Source organism: Triturus cristatus, chromosome 9, assembly GCF_964204655.1.
Source record: "Triturus cristatus chromosome 9, aTriCri1.1, whole genome shotgun sequence".
Lineage (NCBI taxonomy): Eukaryota > Metazoa > Chordata > Amphibia > Caudata > Salamandridae > Triturus > Triturus cristatus.
The window spans coordinates 383338731-383357480 of record NC_140592.1 but is presented as its reverse complement, the minus strand read 5'-3'; the positions used below and the strand labels follow the sequence as shown (position 1 = coordinate 383357480).

At 49.5% G+C, this 18750-nt stretch overlaps 1 protein-coding gene across 5 annotated transcripts in view; it reads right to left on the bottom strand.

Annotated features, from left to right (window-relative positions):
- Positions 1–18750, bottom strand: part of RYR1 (ryanodine receptor 1) — a 1245571-nt gene that overhangs the window by 53135 nt on the left and 1173686 nt on the right. For all 5 annotated transcript variants that reach the window (XM_085625233.1, XM_085625235.1, XM_085625236.1 and 2 more), the window contains 3 exons: positions 15693–15823; positions 15000–15042; positions 14547–14677 (listed from right to left, as the gene is read on the bottom strand). In XM_085625233.1, coding sequence (XP_085481359.1) covers positions 14547–14677; positions 15000–15042; positions 15693–15823 — 305 coding nt within the window. The remainder of the gene's footprint in view (positions 1–14546; positions 14678–14999; positions 15043–15692; positions 15824–18750) is intronic.

The window sequence follows — 18750 nt, the reverse complement described above, 5'->3', positions numbered from 1 at the left end:
TCCCATTCGTGATTGGTCGTGGAGGATCTGCTTAGGGAATCCGCGAGTATGTTGGACGCTCCCGGAACATGGACTGCAGTGAGGGCGATGTGGTATTGAATCGCCCAATTCCAAATCTTTTGGGTCTGAAGGGACAACAGAACGGACCTCGTGCCTCCTTGTTTGTTGATATAATGCATGCACGTTGTGTTGCCCGTTCTGATCAATACCGTGCTTCCATAAATGATGCTTCGGAAAGCTTTCAGAGCCAGAAAGATGGCCAGTAATTCTAACAGGTTGATGTGTCTTGTCTTTTGATGAACAGACCACCTGCCTTTCACAGTAAGACCCTGCAGGTGAGCGCCCCAACCTTCGAGAGAGGCATCGGTGGTGAGGGTGAATTGTGGAGAGTCCGCCAGAAAAGGACGCCCCGAGGAGACATGTTCTTCGTGAGTCCACCATAGAAGAGCCTTTCTGAGGCGAGGAGTGACTCTGACTAGGTCGTTGAAATTGCCGGAGACCTGAGCCCATTGCTTGTCCAGTTCTTCTTGGACAGGTCTCATCTTCAGGCGGCAGTGAGGGACTAGAGGAATGCAGGAGGACAACATCCCTAGGAATGACTTCAACTGTCGAACAGAAACAAACTCTTTTAGATGGATAGAGGCCGCTAGATTGCGAAGACCTTGTCGTCGTTCGTGCGACACAAAAGCTTTCCCTAGAGTTGTATCCAGAATGGCTCCCAAGAACAGTCTGTTTTGAGCTGGGTGCAACTGAGATTTTTCCAAGTTCAGCGTGAGGCCCAGAGATTGGAACAGGGAGCTGCACACCAGGGTTTGTGTTGACGCTATTTCGAAGGACTTTGCCTTCAGAAGGCAGTCGTCTAGGTAGGGAAAGATTTGGACTCCCTGAAGGCGAAGGTAAGCTGCCACCGGTGCAAGGACTTTTGTGAACACTCGGGGAGCCGAACGAAGGCCGAACGGCAGGACTTTGAATTGAAAATCCCTTCCGGCCACCCTGAATCGGAGGAACTTTCTGTGTCTTGGCAAGATGGGAAGATGAAAGTAAGCATCTTGTAGATCTAGGGTTGTCATGAAATCTCCGTGAGAGAGAAGAGGAAGGACCTCTTGTAGGGACAACATACGAAAAGTTTGTGTCTTGATAAATTTGTTCAGGGCTCTCAAATCCAAAATGGGACGCCATTCTCCCGACTTCTTCTGAATAAGGAAAAACCTTGAGTAGAACCCCCTGCCCTTCTGTAGTTTTGGCACCACTTCGATCGCGCCCTCTCTCAATAAGATGTTTAGCTGAATCAAAAGCTCCTTCAAATGTGCAGGAGGGGGACCTCTTGGTGGAGTATTTGGAGGAATCTTTATGAATTCCAAAGCGTGTCCCCTGCGCACAAGATCGAGAACCCATCGATCTGTGGTGATTTGCGACCATTTGCAGAAGAAGCGGGAGATTCGACCTCCAAGTTTTGGAGGAGTCCGTGAGTGAGGGTAAGGAGAGTCATTGTTTCTTTGAGGAATCCTTTCCTCTGTAGGAAGATTTGCCTCTGTATTGCCTGTAATTGGAGGAATTTTGCTGCCGATACGATTGTTGGTTCTGCGAGGAGTAGCGGGCTTGTCCTTGCCTGTACTGGTTGGAATTGCCTCGAAAGGAAGAAGAGGAACCACGACCTCTTGCGCCTCGAAATGGCTGTTTTTTGAATTGTAAAGACCCTAGAGCACGAGCTGTGTCAGTGTCCTTTTTGATTGCTTGAAGGGCATCATCTATATGTTGGCCGAAAAGGGATTCGCCGTCGTAAGGCATGTCCAGGATCTTCGTTTGCACCTCTTGACGAAAGGACGTGGCCCGTAACCAGCCCTGACGCCTGAGGACTGCAGCGCCCGCCAAAAGACGGAAGCCAGAAGAGGACACATCGATGGCGCAATCTATAATCTCCGAAGAAATTCTTTCTCCCTTTTGGAGAATCTTCAAAGCCTCTGGTCTGGATGATTCGGGAATAAGATTGATCAAAGATGAAATGTCCGACCACATTTGGCGATCGGAGCGGCCTAAGATCGCCAAAGAATTGGCGGCGCGTACCGTCGCCGCCGCCATAGTGGAAAAAATTTTCCCTATACCATCCAGTCTGCGACCTTCGCGATCTGGAGGTGCCGACACAGGCGATGAAGGATTTCTGGATCGGCGTTGGGCTGCCTGAGTGATGATAGAATCAGGCTTCGTTTGCGAAGTCAAACAGGCAGGAGAATTTGGAGGAGCCTTGTATTTCTTGTCGATCCTAGGAAGGATGGCTGGAATCGAGTTAGGGGTTTGCATTATTTTAAGGCCCTCTTGCCATATGAAATCAATGATTGGAATGCAGCGGACCTGCTTTTGAGGTTGGTCCTTAAAGTCATATAAAAAACAATCTTCCTCTCTAGTCGTCATAGGGAGGTGAAATCTTGTAGCTGCTCTCTCCATGAGCAAATGGAAACCACCAATGTCAACTGGGGGAGAATCCAAAGGAGCGGGATCACCGGGAGAAGGTGTTTGGATCTGATAGTTGTCCCAGTCAGAAAGGAGGGAAGCATCGTCCAGCTCACCCTCCTCCTTGTCAGCGTCATCATCCTGGTCCTCGAAAACATCCTCAAGCGTGAAAAGAGGAACCCCAAGAGATTGTTCACGAGTCACTGGCGTCAGTGTGACTACTGGTTCCGTATGAAACACAGATTGTTGAGGTGTCTGTGGTGTTGGAGTGGTATGCCCAGACCGTGGAAAACGGCGATTATAATCATCAAGCATATACTGCAAATTGGAAATCAGGCTTAAAGGCAATTGTGCCATGGAAGGTTGCGGAACCGGATGCGTGTCATAAGACGAGAGATCCTCTTGTCGCAAATCCTCCTCATCATCATCATCAGTGTCCTGACATTTAATCAAGAGCTCGGAAGGACTGCGAGCAGGCCGAAATCTGTCATCCTCATATTCATCATTGTCAGATGAAAACAGCAGCTCAGGAGGTTGCACAGGTGGTTTGAGTGGCATGAGGGTCTCCAGAGACGATTGTCGACATTGGAGTAGAGAGGTTGATGTGTCCAATGGTAGCAAAGCCAGAATTGGAGCTGTAGCCGTCGTTGCCGGTGCTGAAACTCGCCGTTGGACTACCGTCGACGACGAAGCCACCGTCGACGACGAAGCCGCCGTCGACGACGAAGCCACCGTCGACGACAAAGCCACCGTCGACGACGAAGCCACCGTCGACGACGAAGCCACCGTCGACGACGAAGCAGCTCTCGACGACGAAGCACCCTTCGACGACAGAGCACTCGTCGACGATGTCTGCTTTTTCTTATGCTTGATACTCGTCGACGACGAAGTTAAAGGCAGCGTCGACGAGATGGGTCTCACCTTCACAGATACCAGCGTCGACGGTGAAGACGCCGACGACATGATCATTGCCGTCTTCAGAGACATAGATGCCGAGGTCGTCGATGTAGGTGCGACGACGGCAGCTCTCGTCGACGGAGGAAGGCTTGATGAACTCGTCGACGAGAGAGGCAGTTTTTGAGGTAAAAACTGCGCAGCTGGAGTCTTAGACGCCTGAGAATCAGATCTCGGGGGCGTCAGGGAAACAGAGAGACTCCTGTGGGGGGAAATCATCCCTCTTGAAGTTGAAGGTTCTCCATGCTGTTTCTTCACCATTTTTGGACGAGGAGAAACTTTTTGAGAGTCAGAAGACTTCTTGAAAGAGGGAGCAGTTTGGATAGAAGACACACTCTCCACATCAGAAACAGGATTTTCTGAAGTCTTCAGCTTCTGTAGCCACAGAAGGAGACGCCCCTCTCTGTCCTTCAAAGTTTTCTGTGAGAAGGTTCTACAGATTTTACAGTCCTTAACCAAATGTTCAGGATACAAACAATAAATACATTTTTTGTGAGGATATTCAGAATGAAGTCTCAGTTTACCACAGCTCCCACAAGGTCTGAAGAGGGATTTCTTGGTTGAAGACATCCTAGACTCAATCTGTGAAATATGAGATGAAAAAAACTGAGCAAGCTCAGGGAGACTCCCTTCACATGACGTGCGGTAGAAAATCTGAGAGCCTGAGTCTCTGGGGAGAGGGTTTTAGAGGGTGCGGACACCTGATTGGCTGGATTTGACCTAGAACATAACGACAGTGATATGTTATAAAGGTGACAAGTTGTCTATCCATGAAAACTCTATGGTTTTTTCTTTCCTGTAGGCCTAATAGGCTTATGTTATTACTACATTGCTTTGTTATGTACCGTGTGACTCCCACTTCGACGACGGGGAATATTCAAGCATGTGAATCTATGAAAGACACCCCAATACTGGAGAATCTCTAGATAGATAAAGTCTCTACCAGAAAGAGCGTTATGGATTGTAAGTACTATGTTCTTCTGATAGAGACTTCTAACCGTAAAAGCTCAGTGCTCTTTTGGGGTAGGGAAGATGGAGTCTCTCCTCCTCCTTAAGAGGGATGAGGCAGAGCATAGAACTCTCGTAAGGTTATGCCTTGACCAATGGGGAACTACTTTTGGGAAAAAGGATGCCGAGTTTACAGGAAGAAGGTGGCATACAGCGAGTTGACACAGAGAGCTTGGAGTTCACTCACCTGCCATGCTGATGTTATGGGAACTAGGATGAGAAGCCGCAATGGACAGCTATGCAACAGCTCAAAGGGAATTCACATCAAATGTGTTAGTACCCTCTGCGGCATGACAAAGAGAATGAGGAAACAGATGTTGGAGTCGTTTTAAAAAAGGCATCATAAGAGGTGTCTGAAAACAATGAGGGTTGATCCGGCAATCATAAAAATGCTGAAAGAGCCAAAAGATACCCTTTAGCCATGCCCAACACAAAGCCTTGCTGGGCGAGGGAGAGAACTGACTGGAAAACATCTAATACCCTTGCCTGGAAGGGGTCTATTTGTTGTATACTGTACCAAACCACACATTTATCCCAACAGCAGGCACACACAATTTGTGTTAAGGGGCACCTGGCTGCCAAAATGATATCATCCACCTCCCAAGTAAAACTGTCGCCACTCAATCTTCATGCATGAAAGTGGTGTGTGCACAGATTGGGGTGCAGGACCCTGCCATACTTCTGCAACAGAGTCTCCCGGAGAGGCAGCCTGGTCGGAGGATGGATGCTCATGCCCACTCGGTGCAGAAGAGGTATCGGCAGAAAGGCATACAGGAGTTCTGAGTCCCATAGTAGACGGAACACATCACTGAAAGAGACAACTTGGGAGCTCCAATGTGCAGAACTGCTGACATTCTGCTTTCTCAGTTGTGGCAAAGATATAGAGCCAAGTTTCTCCCATGTGTGGAGGAGACCTTGCACCACCTCCGAGTCTACGTGCCACTTGTGATCCGCTAGACGTTGATGGCTGAATTCATCCACACTGGTCTTGAAAGATCACGGTAAAAAACAGAGAGGGACCCCTTAAAGAACTCAAGGGAAATTAGGTACTTATAACCAAAGCAAGAAAAATTCCCTTGACCAAGCAGTTCAAATGTTTGAATACAGTAGTTGACAATACATTAGAATATTGAATGCAATATCCAATACGTTATAAAAGTATTTTATTATAAAAAAATGTTTTCAAATTCACATTCCAAACACAAAAATTAAAACCGCATGAAGCTTCACAATTACAACACAATAAAACAAATTCTTCCTTTGTTAAAAAAGCATACAGTACATATCAATCACGGGGAAATTAATTTATCAACAATTTACAATTATGACCAGCATAATAGAGATAAACACAAATGCAAGACACAGCTCTTGTCAAATACAGGTACACATCAAATTGGACTAAAAAAACACTCCAGTTAATACATTGATCCAATCAGTATTCAACCCGTTTGTGTCAGTCCTTAGATTGTGCATTCAACAGCGTCGACGCGTTTCGATGGCTTCAAATTAATCATACCATCTTTATCAAGACACAATGTTTCTGTCTCTGTCTTGTGTCAATTACTTTTTTCTCCCCTAAGTAAAATAAATGTATATAATCAGTAAACAGATTTATACATTTTGAATTTATCACAACAATTCTGAAACATCCTCTGTCTCATGATTTGTTGGCAATGTCTATGATCTCTACGATCTCTACAAGCAATGGTACGCCCTTTTCGACATTGGGCAGAAGTATTCGCGATTGCCCCTTTTACTAACCAGCTGTATGTGGGTTTAACCCTCCCCCCTAAATTTAACAAACACTCAACCCCTCATTGTTTATTCATAAGGAAGACCCCTCACATGTTAGCTCTATATTTCATGGCACATAATTTCCCTAGGTCTGGCTGTGTAAAAAAGTACCTTGTTTCTTGGGACTTTTACTTAATTTCTTGGGACTTTTACTGGTTCGATAAAATCTTTTATGTCCAACCGTTCTTGTTCCTGTTTTTTGTTCCACTTTCACTAATGCAGAAAACAAAATACATAGAACAGACCTATTGTCAGGCTGTGTCGCTACTATTACTTCTATGCAACTCTATGTGCCCCTAATGTGTCTTGGTGTGATCGCACATTATCCCTTCCCCTCTGAACCCAAGTATCGCTTTCTCACTTTGTTATTAAATTAGTTCAATGCTTGCCCGTGGCTCAGATTTAAAGATCCCACCAGATGGTTCACCATCAGAAATATCCTATGGTGGTTCAGCTATTTCCAGGGGCATAGCATCTCTTTTGCACAGGGCCCATGATACCACCCATCCTGTTTTTTATCTGTGAGCACTTGCATCAGTTTTCCCTTGATGGATGGCAGGAAGTCTTTTAACACCAATCCGATGGCCCACAGCTGCAGAAGGTTGCTATGAGGCTCTTATCTCAGCCTCTCACAGGTCGCCACCCCAGCCCAAGAGAGAGGCATGGGTCACCAGTGTCAGCTTTGTGTAGGTGTAGGGAGTGGGGTCTGCTACTGTTGGTCAAGCAGCCACCGGTGCAGGCAGTCTCCTCTGACATCTGGATATGGTCAGAGAGGGCCCACTGAGACTTCAGATCCCTCTATAGAGCATGCATATGCCACCTGGCTTGCTGGAACAGCAGGAGGCCATCAGTTCCAAAAGCCTCAGAGTCGAACTCACTGAAATCCAGGGCAGAGGCTGAAAGACTGGGATCATAGTCTGAATGTCTTAGACTGTCCTTTACGGGAGAAAGACATAAAATCACAAAACCAGACTGGGTCCAGAATGGTTCAGTTGAAAGGGACGTGACTTCGGCATGTTGAAAGTGAACACCAAGGATGATAGCAGGTTGTCGTAGTCTGAAGGTGGGTGATGACTGCCTGGTATGAACCTGCTTTCAGCAGCCAGTTGTTGAGGAAGTGGAAGACTGGAATCCCTGACCTCCGAAGATGTACTGCCATTGCTACCATCACTTTCTTGAACACCTCAGGGGAGCTGGTGAGACCAAAGATGAGCTCAGCAAACTAAAAATGCTCCAGAACCGCAGATAGTGCCTGAGGGCTTGCAGGATGGATATATGAAAATAAGCATCTCGCAGGTCTAAAGATACCATCCGGGGTTGAGATCAGAGAAGTCCTGGGCCACACTGAGCATCTTGAACTTGTCCTTCCATAGGAACGTGTTGAAAGGAAGCAGGTCTAAATGAGGACGAAGGCCTCATCCTTCTTTGGCAGCAGGAAGTAGTGGGAGTAAGTCACAACCCACTTCTCACAGAGGCACCCTCTCGATAGCCCCTTTGGCCGAAAAGGCTTGCACTTCCTGTTGAACAGGTAGTCCTTTATCAGTCGTTCTGAGAAAGGTAGAAAGTGCAATGCAGCAGCCAGCAAGGGTAAAGCGTGCCCCGTTCAGACAATGTGGAGGATCCACCTGTCCGATGATATGGCCTGCCAGCCCGGTGAAATTAATTGAAGCCTGCCTCCAACCGGGTTGCTATGCTCAACTAAAGGCATGCCAAAGAGGCTTGGCATGTGTGGTCCAGAGCCTCAGCCAGGAAACGGCTGCAAACTTTGCTCAGGCTGTAGTGGCTCTCTGTGTATGGTACTCCTGCCAGAGCAGAGAAAAGATTGAAAAGGCAGATGCGGTTGGTGTGGTGGAGCAGACAAGCCCATGGAGCAAACTCTGGCCCTGCTTTCTTTGAAACACTCCACAGCAGAGTCTGCTCTATCCCCAAAAAGGTGAGTCCCATCAAAGGTCATGTCCATAAGAGATGACTTAACATTGCCGGAGAAACCAGTGCATCTCAACCAGGTGGGGCAATGGTTAGCAACGCTAATGCCAATGGTTTGCCCAATGGAATCTCTGGTATCCAGGCCACAACAGATTGTAATTTTAGCTGCGTCACTGCCATCCTGTATGGATGGAGTCAGTACAGGACAAAGGTCTGTCATAGCATCTGGACGGGCGTGGGCTACAGAATCACAAAGAGCATTGGAATAGCGGCTGTTAGACATGGGGTAGCGTGGTGCAGAACAGGTGGGCCAAACTCCAGAGGAAATGTGCAAAGTATCCACGCAGTACACACAGGCGACACACAAGGCACACTCCAAAAAGAGACGCTACACAAGATTGTGTAAGAATAACTTTTGTATTGTGGAAACACAAGGTGATTTCAGTAATCTCTATACTGCGTCAATCGGCGCCAGGTCAATATTTACAGGGGAGAGGATATACATGGCAGGGCCAATCGGGCCCCTGCCAGAACCATTGCGACATACAAAGAAAATGACAATAAGTCCATCAGCTTCAATTCCTGCAATTAAAACACATCAGGGCGTAACACTAGGCATTAGGCCGGAACACCTGCAATGAAACATCATGGCATCACCATATGCATGAACGATATGAATAACCCCTGAGGCAGGAAAGCTGTAAGGGGACAACATTAGGCCTCCACCTGTGGGCACAAACATAGTAGGCATCCAGTAGTAGGCATAAAGGCATTATTCTGGAACATGAACCTGTGGGCATAAACATTAGGCAGAACTCATGAGGCAGAACACCAACAGCATAGGTCCATGAGGCCTAAGTACATTATGCGTAACCTTCGCCACCTTGCAATAAGGGTAAAAGCATTATACAGTGACCTGGGAGCATGGAGGCATTATCATGGGGCAGAGGCACAACTTGGCATAATCATACTAGGTGCTCTCATCAGGCCCCCTCATATGCACGTGGTATCAAAATAGGCATGAGATATATAACCATAAGGCATAAACACATAACAGGGGTGCACACGTAGTCCCACCTGAGATAATTGCCCCAATCTTGCAGAGTAACCTCTGGCACTACTGCGCCTGGGAGCCCCCTACTCTGGGACTCTAATCATCCAAGTTGCCCCCTTCGTGGCAATAATGAAGGGTCACTAGCTCACCTTGGCGCCCCCTCCTTCGGGGCGCGGACATACAGAATGCCCCCAACTGCGGCGGCGCTGTACAATTAGGAGCCCCACACAGAGTACTGGTGAAGTTGGAGTCCCTCTCTGGGACTTGGAAGCAAGGTCTGCCCACCGTCGCAGAACTCACTGTCCGGCGGGGCAACTGAGTAAAGTACAGTCAGCACAGTCACCGGGGGCGGGCACCGGTAGTGTGCCCCAACACCCCCCCACCACAGTAGGCCTGGGCCCCCTTGGCACCCACGTTGCCGCTAGAGCCCCACACTCACCGGGACTCTCCTTGTTCTGCTCCGGGCTCCGTCTCCTTCCTTGCTGAGATCGCAGGGCTCTCCTCAGTGCATGGTAGCCCCGTCAGTGGCAGCAGCGCCTCACCGGACTTCCACCCGGGGCAGGGACTCTGCTCCTTGGATCTTTGTGGGCCCCGAGGGGCCCGCGAGGCTTCAATCGGGCCCCTGCTCCTCCGGCTACACCACCGGACTTAGGTGTGGAGCCCTCCAGCGCCAAACGCCCTCACTTTCTGCTTCCGCCCACAATCAGGCTCCAGGACGCCTGACTCCCTTCCCGGGGCAGGGCGGGACTTCCTGGTGGTGCTCGAGCCAGCGCCAATCCCAGCGCGGCTCCCGTCACGTCACGGGGGAAGCCCACGCGGGACTCCTGAGCCTCCCGGGCCGCTGCGGTGATTCAGGGCAGCTCTGCAGTGCGGGGTGGGCTCCCGCGGCAGAACAATACAGGCCGTTCTCCTCGTTGCGGCTTGGTCGCGGCGGTGATCTCCGGGCAGGTAAGAAGTGCGGGGTAGGCTCCCGCCTTCAAACGCCAACAACTGCGAGGTAGACACCCGCGCAACTGCACCCACGTGGGGTGGGCACCCACTTTTCGGCATACAGGCGGGGTAGGCTCCCGCGGTGTTTTCAAACCTGCGGCTCTATGGACACAGCGCCTCCCTTCCGCCTCAGTGCTTCTTCAGGCACAGCGCTTATCATTTAGGTTATCCACGGGTCCTGGGCACACAGCCGCGTGCTGACATGGTGCTGGAAACCTCTGGCAGGGTCTTAGGCTTCCCAGCGTGACACAGGAATAGCGCTTGATATGACAGCAGGTGTAGGAGCCCAGCGCTTCACAATACCTGCAGGAATCCTCGGCTGGGGCAGTGCTCACAGGCGCTAGGGTAGGAGAGCAGGCAGGATACAGTCAATCCAGCGTAGCACCCACCAAATATAGCGCTCACCTTGCGCAGGGCATGCGGTCTGGGTCCCACGAGGCGCTAGGGTGCAGGCAGGGAGCGCAGGCCAGTCCAGTGTAGCGCTCTTCTTCCTCAGGCGCTAGTCAGCAGAGCAGCAGGCACTCAGGAGTTGGTCTCCCTGGTTCCCCTCCCACTGGGCAAGGTCAGATAGGCAGGCAGGATTACTCAGGTATCTTGGGGACAGCAGAGCCTCAGCTCAGTCAGCCACAGTAGTGTAGTCTCCTCCTAGCTCAAACCGCCTATACTCGGGCAGAGGTTCCCCTGGTCCAGTAGTGCCCCAACTATGGCTCTCCCTGGCCCTGTGGACAGCAGAAGGGTGCAAATAGGCTCAGGGGCCAGCACACAGGCCCATGTGCGGTACACCCCGGCAGCAGGTCCCCTCTCTCTCAGGTCCACGCTCTGACTGAGCACATGGCAGCCCAGCTCCGCTTTTTATATGCCCCTCACCCCACCTACCAGACAGTGCCAGAAGCTTCTAGAAGCGTCTGGGGAAACTGGCTCAAACTGGCCTAGGGGGAGGTGTCCAGCACCCCGTCTGCTAGGTTTCTAGACTGGCAACCCAGCTTCTGCAGACAGGCACAAGCACTCAGCAATGGCGTCCATTTTAAAAGTGACATGTGTAAATACTGAAAGTCAGTCTGCGCACGCCATTGCACAGCACGTCCTATGGCATCTCACACCACACATGGCCTATACATTTCTCTACCATGGGGGAGATAAAGGCGCGTACAACATTGCACAGCATTTAACATTTGCGTTTAACATGCATTCACATAAAATGTTGCTTCCCATGAAAGCGAAAAAATTCAGGGGAAAGGACCAAGCGCAACAGCGGCTAAAAGGCAACTTGCATTAACTGACCAGAGGGCCAACGTGTGGAAGCAAATACTCTCTTCCCTAAGGCTTCCACTCTCTTGGGCTCCTTATCAAGGGAAGTAGTCAGGAAGACATTCAGGTTTGTTTGACTGGTGAAAGCCTGTACCACAAAGCTCTCAGGGGAAGGGTGCAGGGTCAAAAAGTTTCGTCGCTGGGGACCAGTCGATGACACTGTGCTATTTGACAAAAAAGGAAGGGACCAGAGCAAGGTTTGGCCTAGGCCCCTAAGAGTGTGTTGATTAGGGCCTCATTAAAGGGCAATAGGTAATCAGTATTGGTTTGTGGCTGAAGCACCTCTGTCAGATCATTGGCTTTGACATATAAGGTGGGGAGGTGTAGACCAAGAAATTTGGCCACCATCACAAAGGAGGCACTTTCCTCAGTGGCAGGGCCTAGGGCTGAAACTAGACTGGTATCAGGAGAGGTGTCAAGGCCTCAGAATACATCTATTAGGGCGTGTAAACTGTGGCCAGATTCAGTGATAATCTTAGATCTCTTCATAGGTACCTTATACTCAAAGGTGACTATACTTTGTGTCTTTTGTGAATGATGTTTAGGCTTCTCATCCCTTTTCTGCTTGGAAGCAGGAGACAGCAGCTTACCACGAGTCTGATCCTTAGAGGTAAAATCAAAGGTCCCAGTGCTTACTTGGAAGTCTTGTGTCCAGAAGCCTCTGATTACGGCTTGGTAGGCTTTCCCGTGTGTTTAGGTAAGGTACCGACCTTCTTCCCTTCTAAAATAGTCTGATAGTCTTCTCTGTCAGTCGTTTAAAATTTTAGTTGAAAAAGAGCCTTACATATATTACAATCCTTGAGCTTGTAACTGGGGTGGCAGCAATACAAACACTTTGAATGTGTGTCATCCATAAAAATCATATTTTTCCCATAAGCCTGCATGCCTTAAACAGATTTCTTCTGTGGCACGCTGAAACAAAGATTTAAAGAGAGAAAAAGATGTATTTTGTTTTCAGAAAGGGCTCTCCAAAAGATTCCTGACACTGAATGTACTGCAGAAAATTTAGCAGTTGGAAGCTTCTGGCAGGGAATCAGCTGAGGTTGCTAGCCTCTAGCTGGAATTTGGACCATTTACAATGATGTAGATAAGATGGAAATGTTAAGTGTAACGGAGTGTAAATGTACCCCGCTATGTTAACATTGTTACCAGGGATTCCAAGTCTGATGACGTGGATAATTCAACCATGTGAATCTATCAAAGATCCAATGCTAGAGAAGTATCAAGCTAATTGAATTGGCCTCTTCTAAGTCCATGTAAAGGGAACCCACTCCTCTTCCCAGCATAATTATCTACATCTTGGGGTGTACAGAGTTTAGAGTGAAAGCCATAAAGATAATGGAGCCTCTGCTAGCTCGTCCGGCCTGGTTTACCATCGGGTTGAATGACTACCAGTTGTGATTTTGTAATCTCGTAGTGCGAAATCAGTTGAGATTGGGCTGAAGACAGTTCAGTGGCAAATATTTGGAATCACAGCAGATCCTCTTACTCCACTGACGGCGTCAGTACAAGCATACCGGGGTCAATGAGGAAGGGCCCAGCACAGGTATTGGAGCCGCAGTGGACGTCTGCACCATATCAGTATAGGGCTTGGATCAGATCCAAGTGGTCAGATGGCACCAAGGATGGATTGGCCTGTGGGAATTGTGCCAAAAATATGAAGCATGGCCTCTTTGAAGGCTTCTGTCTCCTCTCGTGTTGCCGATTTTCTGATAAATTCGGGATACAATGAAATCAGTTGGGAAATAGACTCCACTTCTGAACGACATTGTGAGGCTCTCGCATCTTCTCTTTGGATACAGAGTGGCAGCACAGGGTCGAGTCCCACTCCACTTTTTTTGTGTTTACATATGGACTTCGATTTTGACTTACTAGAGGATCTTACCCAAGAAGCTGACCTCTCATGAAAACAGCCGTACAGGTGAGACTGAATTTGCACCTGGAACTTGGAGTGGGACTTACATGAGGGCCATGACTTCTTCCGTTCGGTGATGTACAGCTTGGATTTTTGGTCCTGGATCTTCTGCAGGTGCATGAGGGCACATTTGTTGCATGCCTCTGAGAAGTGTCACAAGCCCAAATACCAGAAACACACCTCATGCACGTCTGTGACCAACGTTTGCTTTCTACAGGCACGGCATGATTTGAAACTTGTCTTTGAGAGGGACTTTTATTCCCCAGCACACTGAATTGAGTTTCGAAGTTGTCCGAAGTCTGACAACACTGGAAACAGAGCTCAATCAATCAATCAGGGAATTGTGAAGCGTGCCACTCACCCGTGAGGGTCTCAATGCGCTGGGGGGGTGGGGGGTGCAGCTGATAGTCAGCCAAAGAGCCAGGTCTTGAGGCTATTCCTGAAGGTGTGCAGAGTGGGAGAGCATCTGATGTCGATAAGGTGCTCGTTCCAGGTCTTTGCCGCGATACAGGAGAATGCTCTTTCACCAGCTCTGGCTCTGCGGATGCGCAGGGTTTCGGCGAGGGCGAGGTCGGCAGATACGAGGTCTCTCGTGGGTACGTGGAAGAAGACTTTTTTGTTGAGGTATTGGGGTCCGGTGTTGTGAAAGGATTTGTAGGCGCGGGTAAGTAGCTTGAAGGTTACTCTCTTCTCGACAGGGAGCCAGAGGAGGTCTTGCAGGTTTGTGTTTATGTCATGGGATGCAGAGGACGAGTCTGGCCGCGGTGTTCTGGATGGTCTGGAGTTTGCGGAGCAGCTCCAGATCTGATTAAGAAGGCGCAGAGAGAAACTAGCTGAAGTCAGTGTGCAGGATTGTCGCTTATATGCGTCTCTGCTCCATCATGTCCAGGGTGGTACAGAGCCAATATACAATTGCACTGCGCAACCTTGCTTTGAATGGGAAAATTGCTGGAGGAAAGTTTCCATCAGAAATAACATTTGTCTCAAAGACTCATCCTATATGGCTATCTGACCCATTAGAAAGGGCTTGCACAATAGACATTCAGCAAGTACTGCATCCACCTCTGACTCCACTACAAATAGCTATTGATAGTCCCTAGATGCCCCTCTTCCCCGCTCACTTCACCTTTTTCTCTACCCATTTCTTACCATGAAAGCATGGATTTATCGGGTTCTGGTTTCTTCTCCGTCTGGGAGCTGATTTCCAAGCTGGCAAGATCCATGCCCAGGAGTTCTGCAATTCTCTCTCTACCATAAATATCTCCATATTTCTCTAGCACCTATACAGCAAGAAAAAAGAACAGGTCATGTTAATGCTTTTAAGCGGGTTGGACATAAAATGCCAAACTTCAATTTCGATAATGGTAAAACCAAAGAACTTTGGATCAAATGTTTCTACATAAACAAATAGGTGCAGACATACATTTAAGAGGTTCCCGACTTGGCATATCCAGTCAAGCTTTATGGACTGTGATTGAGCTGAACAACATCATATCCAAGCAGACACATGGAACCCTTCTCATAAGAAATTGAAGATTGAATGAAATGTTATTTTCTAACAGCATGCATTAAAGAGAGAATCAAGTAGAGTAAAAGACGTACCTTCCTCTTCACAAATTTGTCCCAGTAGTTGCTTGGGAAGGATCTTCAAAAGGAAAACGAGATATTAGACAGGTTTGGCACTGAGGTAGCGGACAACCTAAGATCTCTATTCCTGGGGTCAGGATGGAGTGTGCACAAGCTAATGAAAGGATGTTGTGGGTGAATGAGGGAAAGGCCACACACCTTTAGAAAATGGTATTTCTATTTTTATTTGTGCTGTGAAATGACAACCTCTGCCTAAGGTCTGGATTATCTGAAGAGAAAATAAGATTTAACTTATCGTAACCCAACAACTAACTTATAAAATAGCTCAATATGTGAGCTTCACATTTATTAGAGTCTCTACTTAAAGCGGAGGGAGCGCATGCAAATAATTACAGACTATAATGGCATCCTAAATAGTAAATAGGTTCCATACATGATATGTGTCTGACAAGAAATAAAATAATGTGCTCTTAAGCCAAGACTGCAAGTGGCAATTTCCTCCTAGAGTATGAGTTTATCTTGCCATAGCAGTGAGGAATGCAAAACCAACTTCATTTATTTGGGCCAGGCTGGGCTGCTCGTGGCAATATTTTGCATTTTTTGGATATGTTTAAACACATGTCTGAGCCCTGAGATAAGATATCGACTGTGATTTAATACCTTGCCCTAGAGTCCAGAGGGTACTGCACAGCACAGTGCTTTACTTACGGAGTGTTCAGAACCAGGCGGTCCCACTGGCCTTTGATGTCATCATCTTCAGGCTGTTCTGTGATGTAAACACCATCAAACTCGAGTTTCCGAGCCAGTTCCTTTTCTCTTTTGAAGATTACCAAAGGGACCTGCACAATATAGTAGGAAAGACATATATCAGTATAAGAACCTTCCAGTCACCTCCCCTGACTTGAGCAACATATCTCATCATCAGCAACAAATGCCTTTGTCCCTAGAGAACAGGAACTAACTCAACAAGAGTTGTGCTTTTAAACTTACACTCTGCAGTGTAAGTGCTGACCTCCAGAGATATCTGCAAGACATCAAGGCACATGAAAAATCATCCTCGGTGCTCTCTCAGCGTCTACATTCGGCTCTAACAACAAGAAGTGCCTTGAAACGGCCCTCATTCCCCTCTTCCCCCATCCTCTAAACTATTCTTAAACTTTCCAACTGACACCAGTGTGTTTACATGGGCATCTCCAGGTCACAAAAGATCTATATCACATGTGGAGTTCCTCAGGGTTCCGTACTGTCTCCTGTCATCGTCAACGTTTACATGGAGCCACTTGCAGCTCTTACAGATAACAGCATCAAGATTCACCAATATGCCGATGCTACATAACTCTAGTTGAAATTCTCCTCTGCTTCAGACATCCAATGCCGAAAACACTGCTTGCACATCAACCAGATCAGAATGTCCAGTGCCTACCTGAAGCTCAATCCAAATTAGACAAAATTGCTATTATTTGCCAAGAACAACAAAATAGTTACAGTACAAACCTGCCTCAAAGAGGCGAACCTTGACGTTTTCAAACCCCAACTCTCATGAACGGCAAATCACTTGGATTCACCCTGGACACCAACCTCCAGCTCAAGGAACACATTGCCAACAAAACAAAGGCTACCTGGTATCAACCCTCTCTTCTAAAGAAAGTCAAACCGGGGAGGAGCCTAGCGCGCAACCAAGATGGCCGCGTAGGTGCAAGGCTCCCGAGGACCTCTGCGACCTCCTGAATTAATCCTGGCTATATCCTGTCCTTTTTGAGGGGACTGTGTCGGTGAACCCGAGCTGAGGCGCCACCCGTTTTCCGTGTTCGAATCGGACCCCGAACACCGGCGGGAGCGCCGATCGAAGGTTGCGGCCTTCCCCGTGCCGGCCCCCCGGATTGGAGTAGTGGGGCGATCCGGGGACAAAGTGAACAACAGCGGCGGGCACGGCTGGGCGACTCGCGTACCCCGCGCTTTCACTTTCACTTTTGCTCCCTCCTCGCCTCCAGCGAGGTAGGGTCGCGAAGCGGGGTGCGGTGGTGTGGTCTTGTCCAGGTGCCCGGCTGACCCGCCTGCTGTGGATCATCCTGCGGTGCGGTGGCCGCCCTCCCCCCCCCGGACCCCGTGAACGGGTCTATCGGCCCTTTTGAGGAGATTGGCACGACGGTGGGAAAGCAAGCATGTCCACCAAACAAGATGGCGACCGGGCGAAGGTGAAGACGACCCGCCGTGGCCCGGCGCACCAATCCAACAGTATGGACCGCTACACTCTCCAGAAGGGATCTCCGGAGACATCGCGCACGTCCCCGGCGGGCCTGACGGAGACACCTGCCCAGCCGGTGGACCTGACCCTCCGGGACGTCATGGGCGCCATCGCGGAGATGAAGGCCTCGGTGGACCAGCGCTTCGACACCCTAGCGCAAAAAATAGACTCGGTCCTTGTGGATGTGAGCCTGGTGAGGGCCGACCTCTCTAAGACTAATGACCGGGTCGATTCCCTGACCCACACCACAACGGGCCTCGAGACAGATGTGGCGGCCCTCCAAAAGGAGGTGCGCCGGCTTGGCCAGGCGAGCGCCCTGATGGACCGGCGACTGGAGGATTCCGAGGGTCGGGCCAGGAGGAATAATGTTCGTATTGTGGGGGTGCCGGAGGGACGAGAGGCGGAGGCCGCCGACCTTTTTGTGGAAGATCTAATCCTTACCCATCTGCAGCCCCGGGGCCTGAGTAAGCTTTTTGCGGTTGAGCGTGCTCACCGGGTCCCTGGGGGCAGGCCGAAGGCCGGTGCCCCGCCGCGGCCTCTCATTGCCCGGATTTTTAATTTTCGGGACAGGGACGCTATCCTGCAGACCTCCAGGCAACAGGGACCGGTCAAGCTTGACAACATGGATGTGCGTTTCTACCCAGACTTTACTCCGGCGGTCCAAAAGCAGAGACTCAGTTTTCTCGGTGTTAAACGTCGCCTGCGGGACCTGAACCTAAAGTACTCAATGCTCTTTCCAGCTAAGCTAAGGGTGGAGGTGGAAGGTCGCACGCACTTCTTTGAACGCCCCGAGGCGGCTGGGGACTGGTTGGACACTCTGCCTGATGATCGGGGCCGGGGGGGTGGGGGGGGTGCGGGCGGTGGAGAGGGCCTGCCGGATCAGAATTAAGGGGTGAATAATAGGCCCTGCTCGGGACAATACTTCTTTACCATTTCTCGATCGTGTATGTTCCCCTCCTATGGAGGTCGTACGGGGCCTGTTGGGGGCTTCCCTCCTCCTCTGGGGTACTAGTTAGTCTTTCTCTATGGGGCGACAGGCACACTGCACTTTGGGGGGGCTGACTGGGCTCATGCAGGGGTGCAGGGAGGGGGGAGTTCTGCTGGGATGGGGGGGCGGGGGGGTGTGTTGTTTGTTTGCACCGCAAGGCAAACCCTTTACTGTATTGCTGTTCTCGAAATGCTCTGTGGGGGACGACTGATTGCTTCTACGTATGATGGGGGGTAGGGACTTGGCTGTGTTGTCCTGGAATGTTAACGGCCTGGGGGATCGGATTAAGCGTGGTGTGGTCCTGCAGTTCCTGAAACGTATATCGCCAGATGTTGTCTTCTTGCAGGAGACACACCTTATAGGTAACTCCTTCCATGCCATGAATCGGCGGGGCTATCGTTTGGTGGCCCACTCGGGCTTCACTTCGGGGTCGCGGGGGGTGGGTATCATGATCAAGAACTCGCTTCCGCTGGAGATTGATGAGGTGCGCCATGACGAGAGGGGACGTTACACTGTCCTGGTGGGTAGAATGG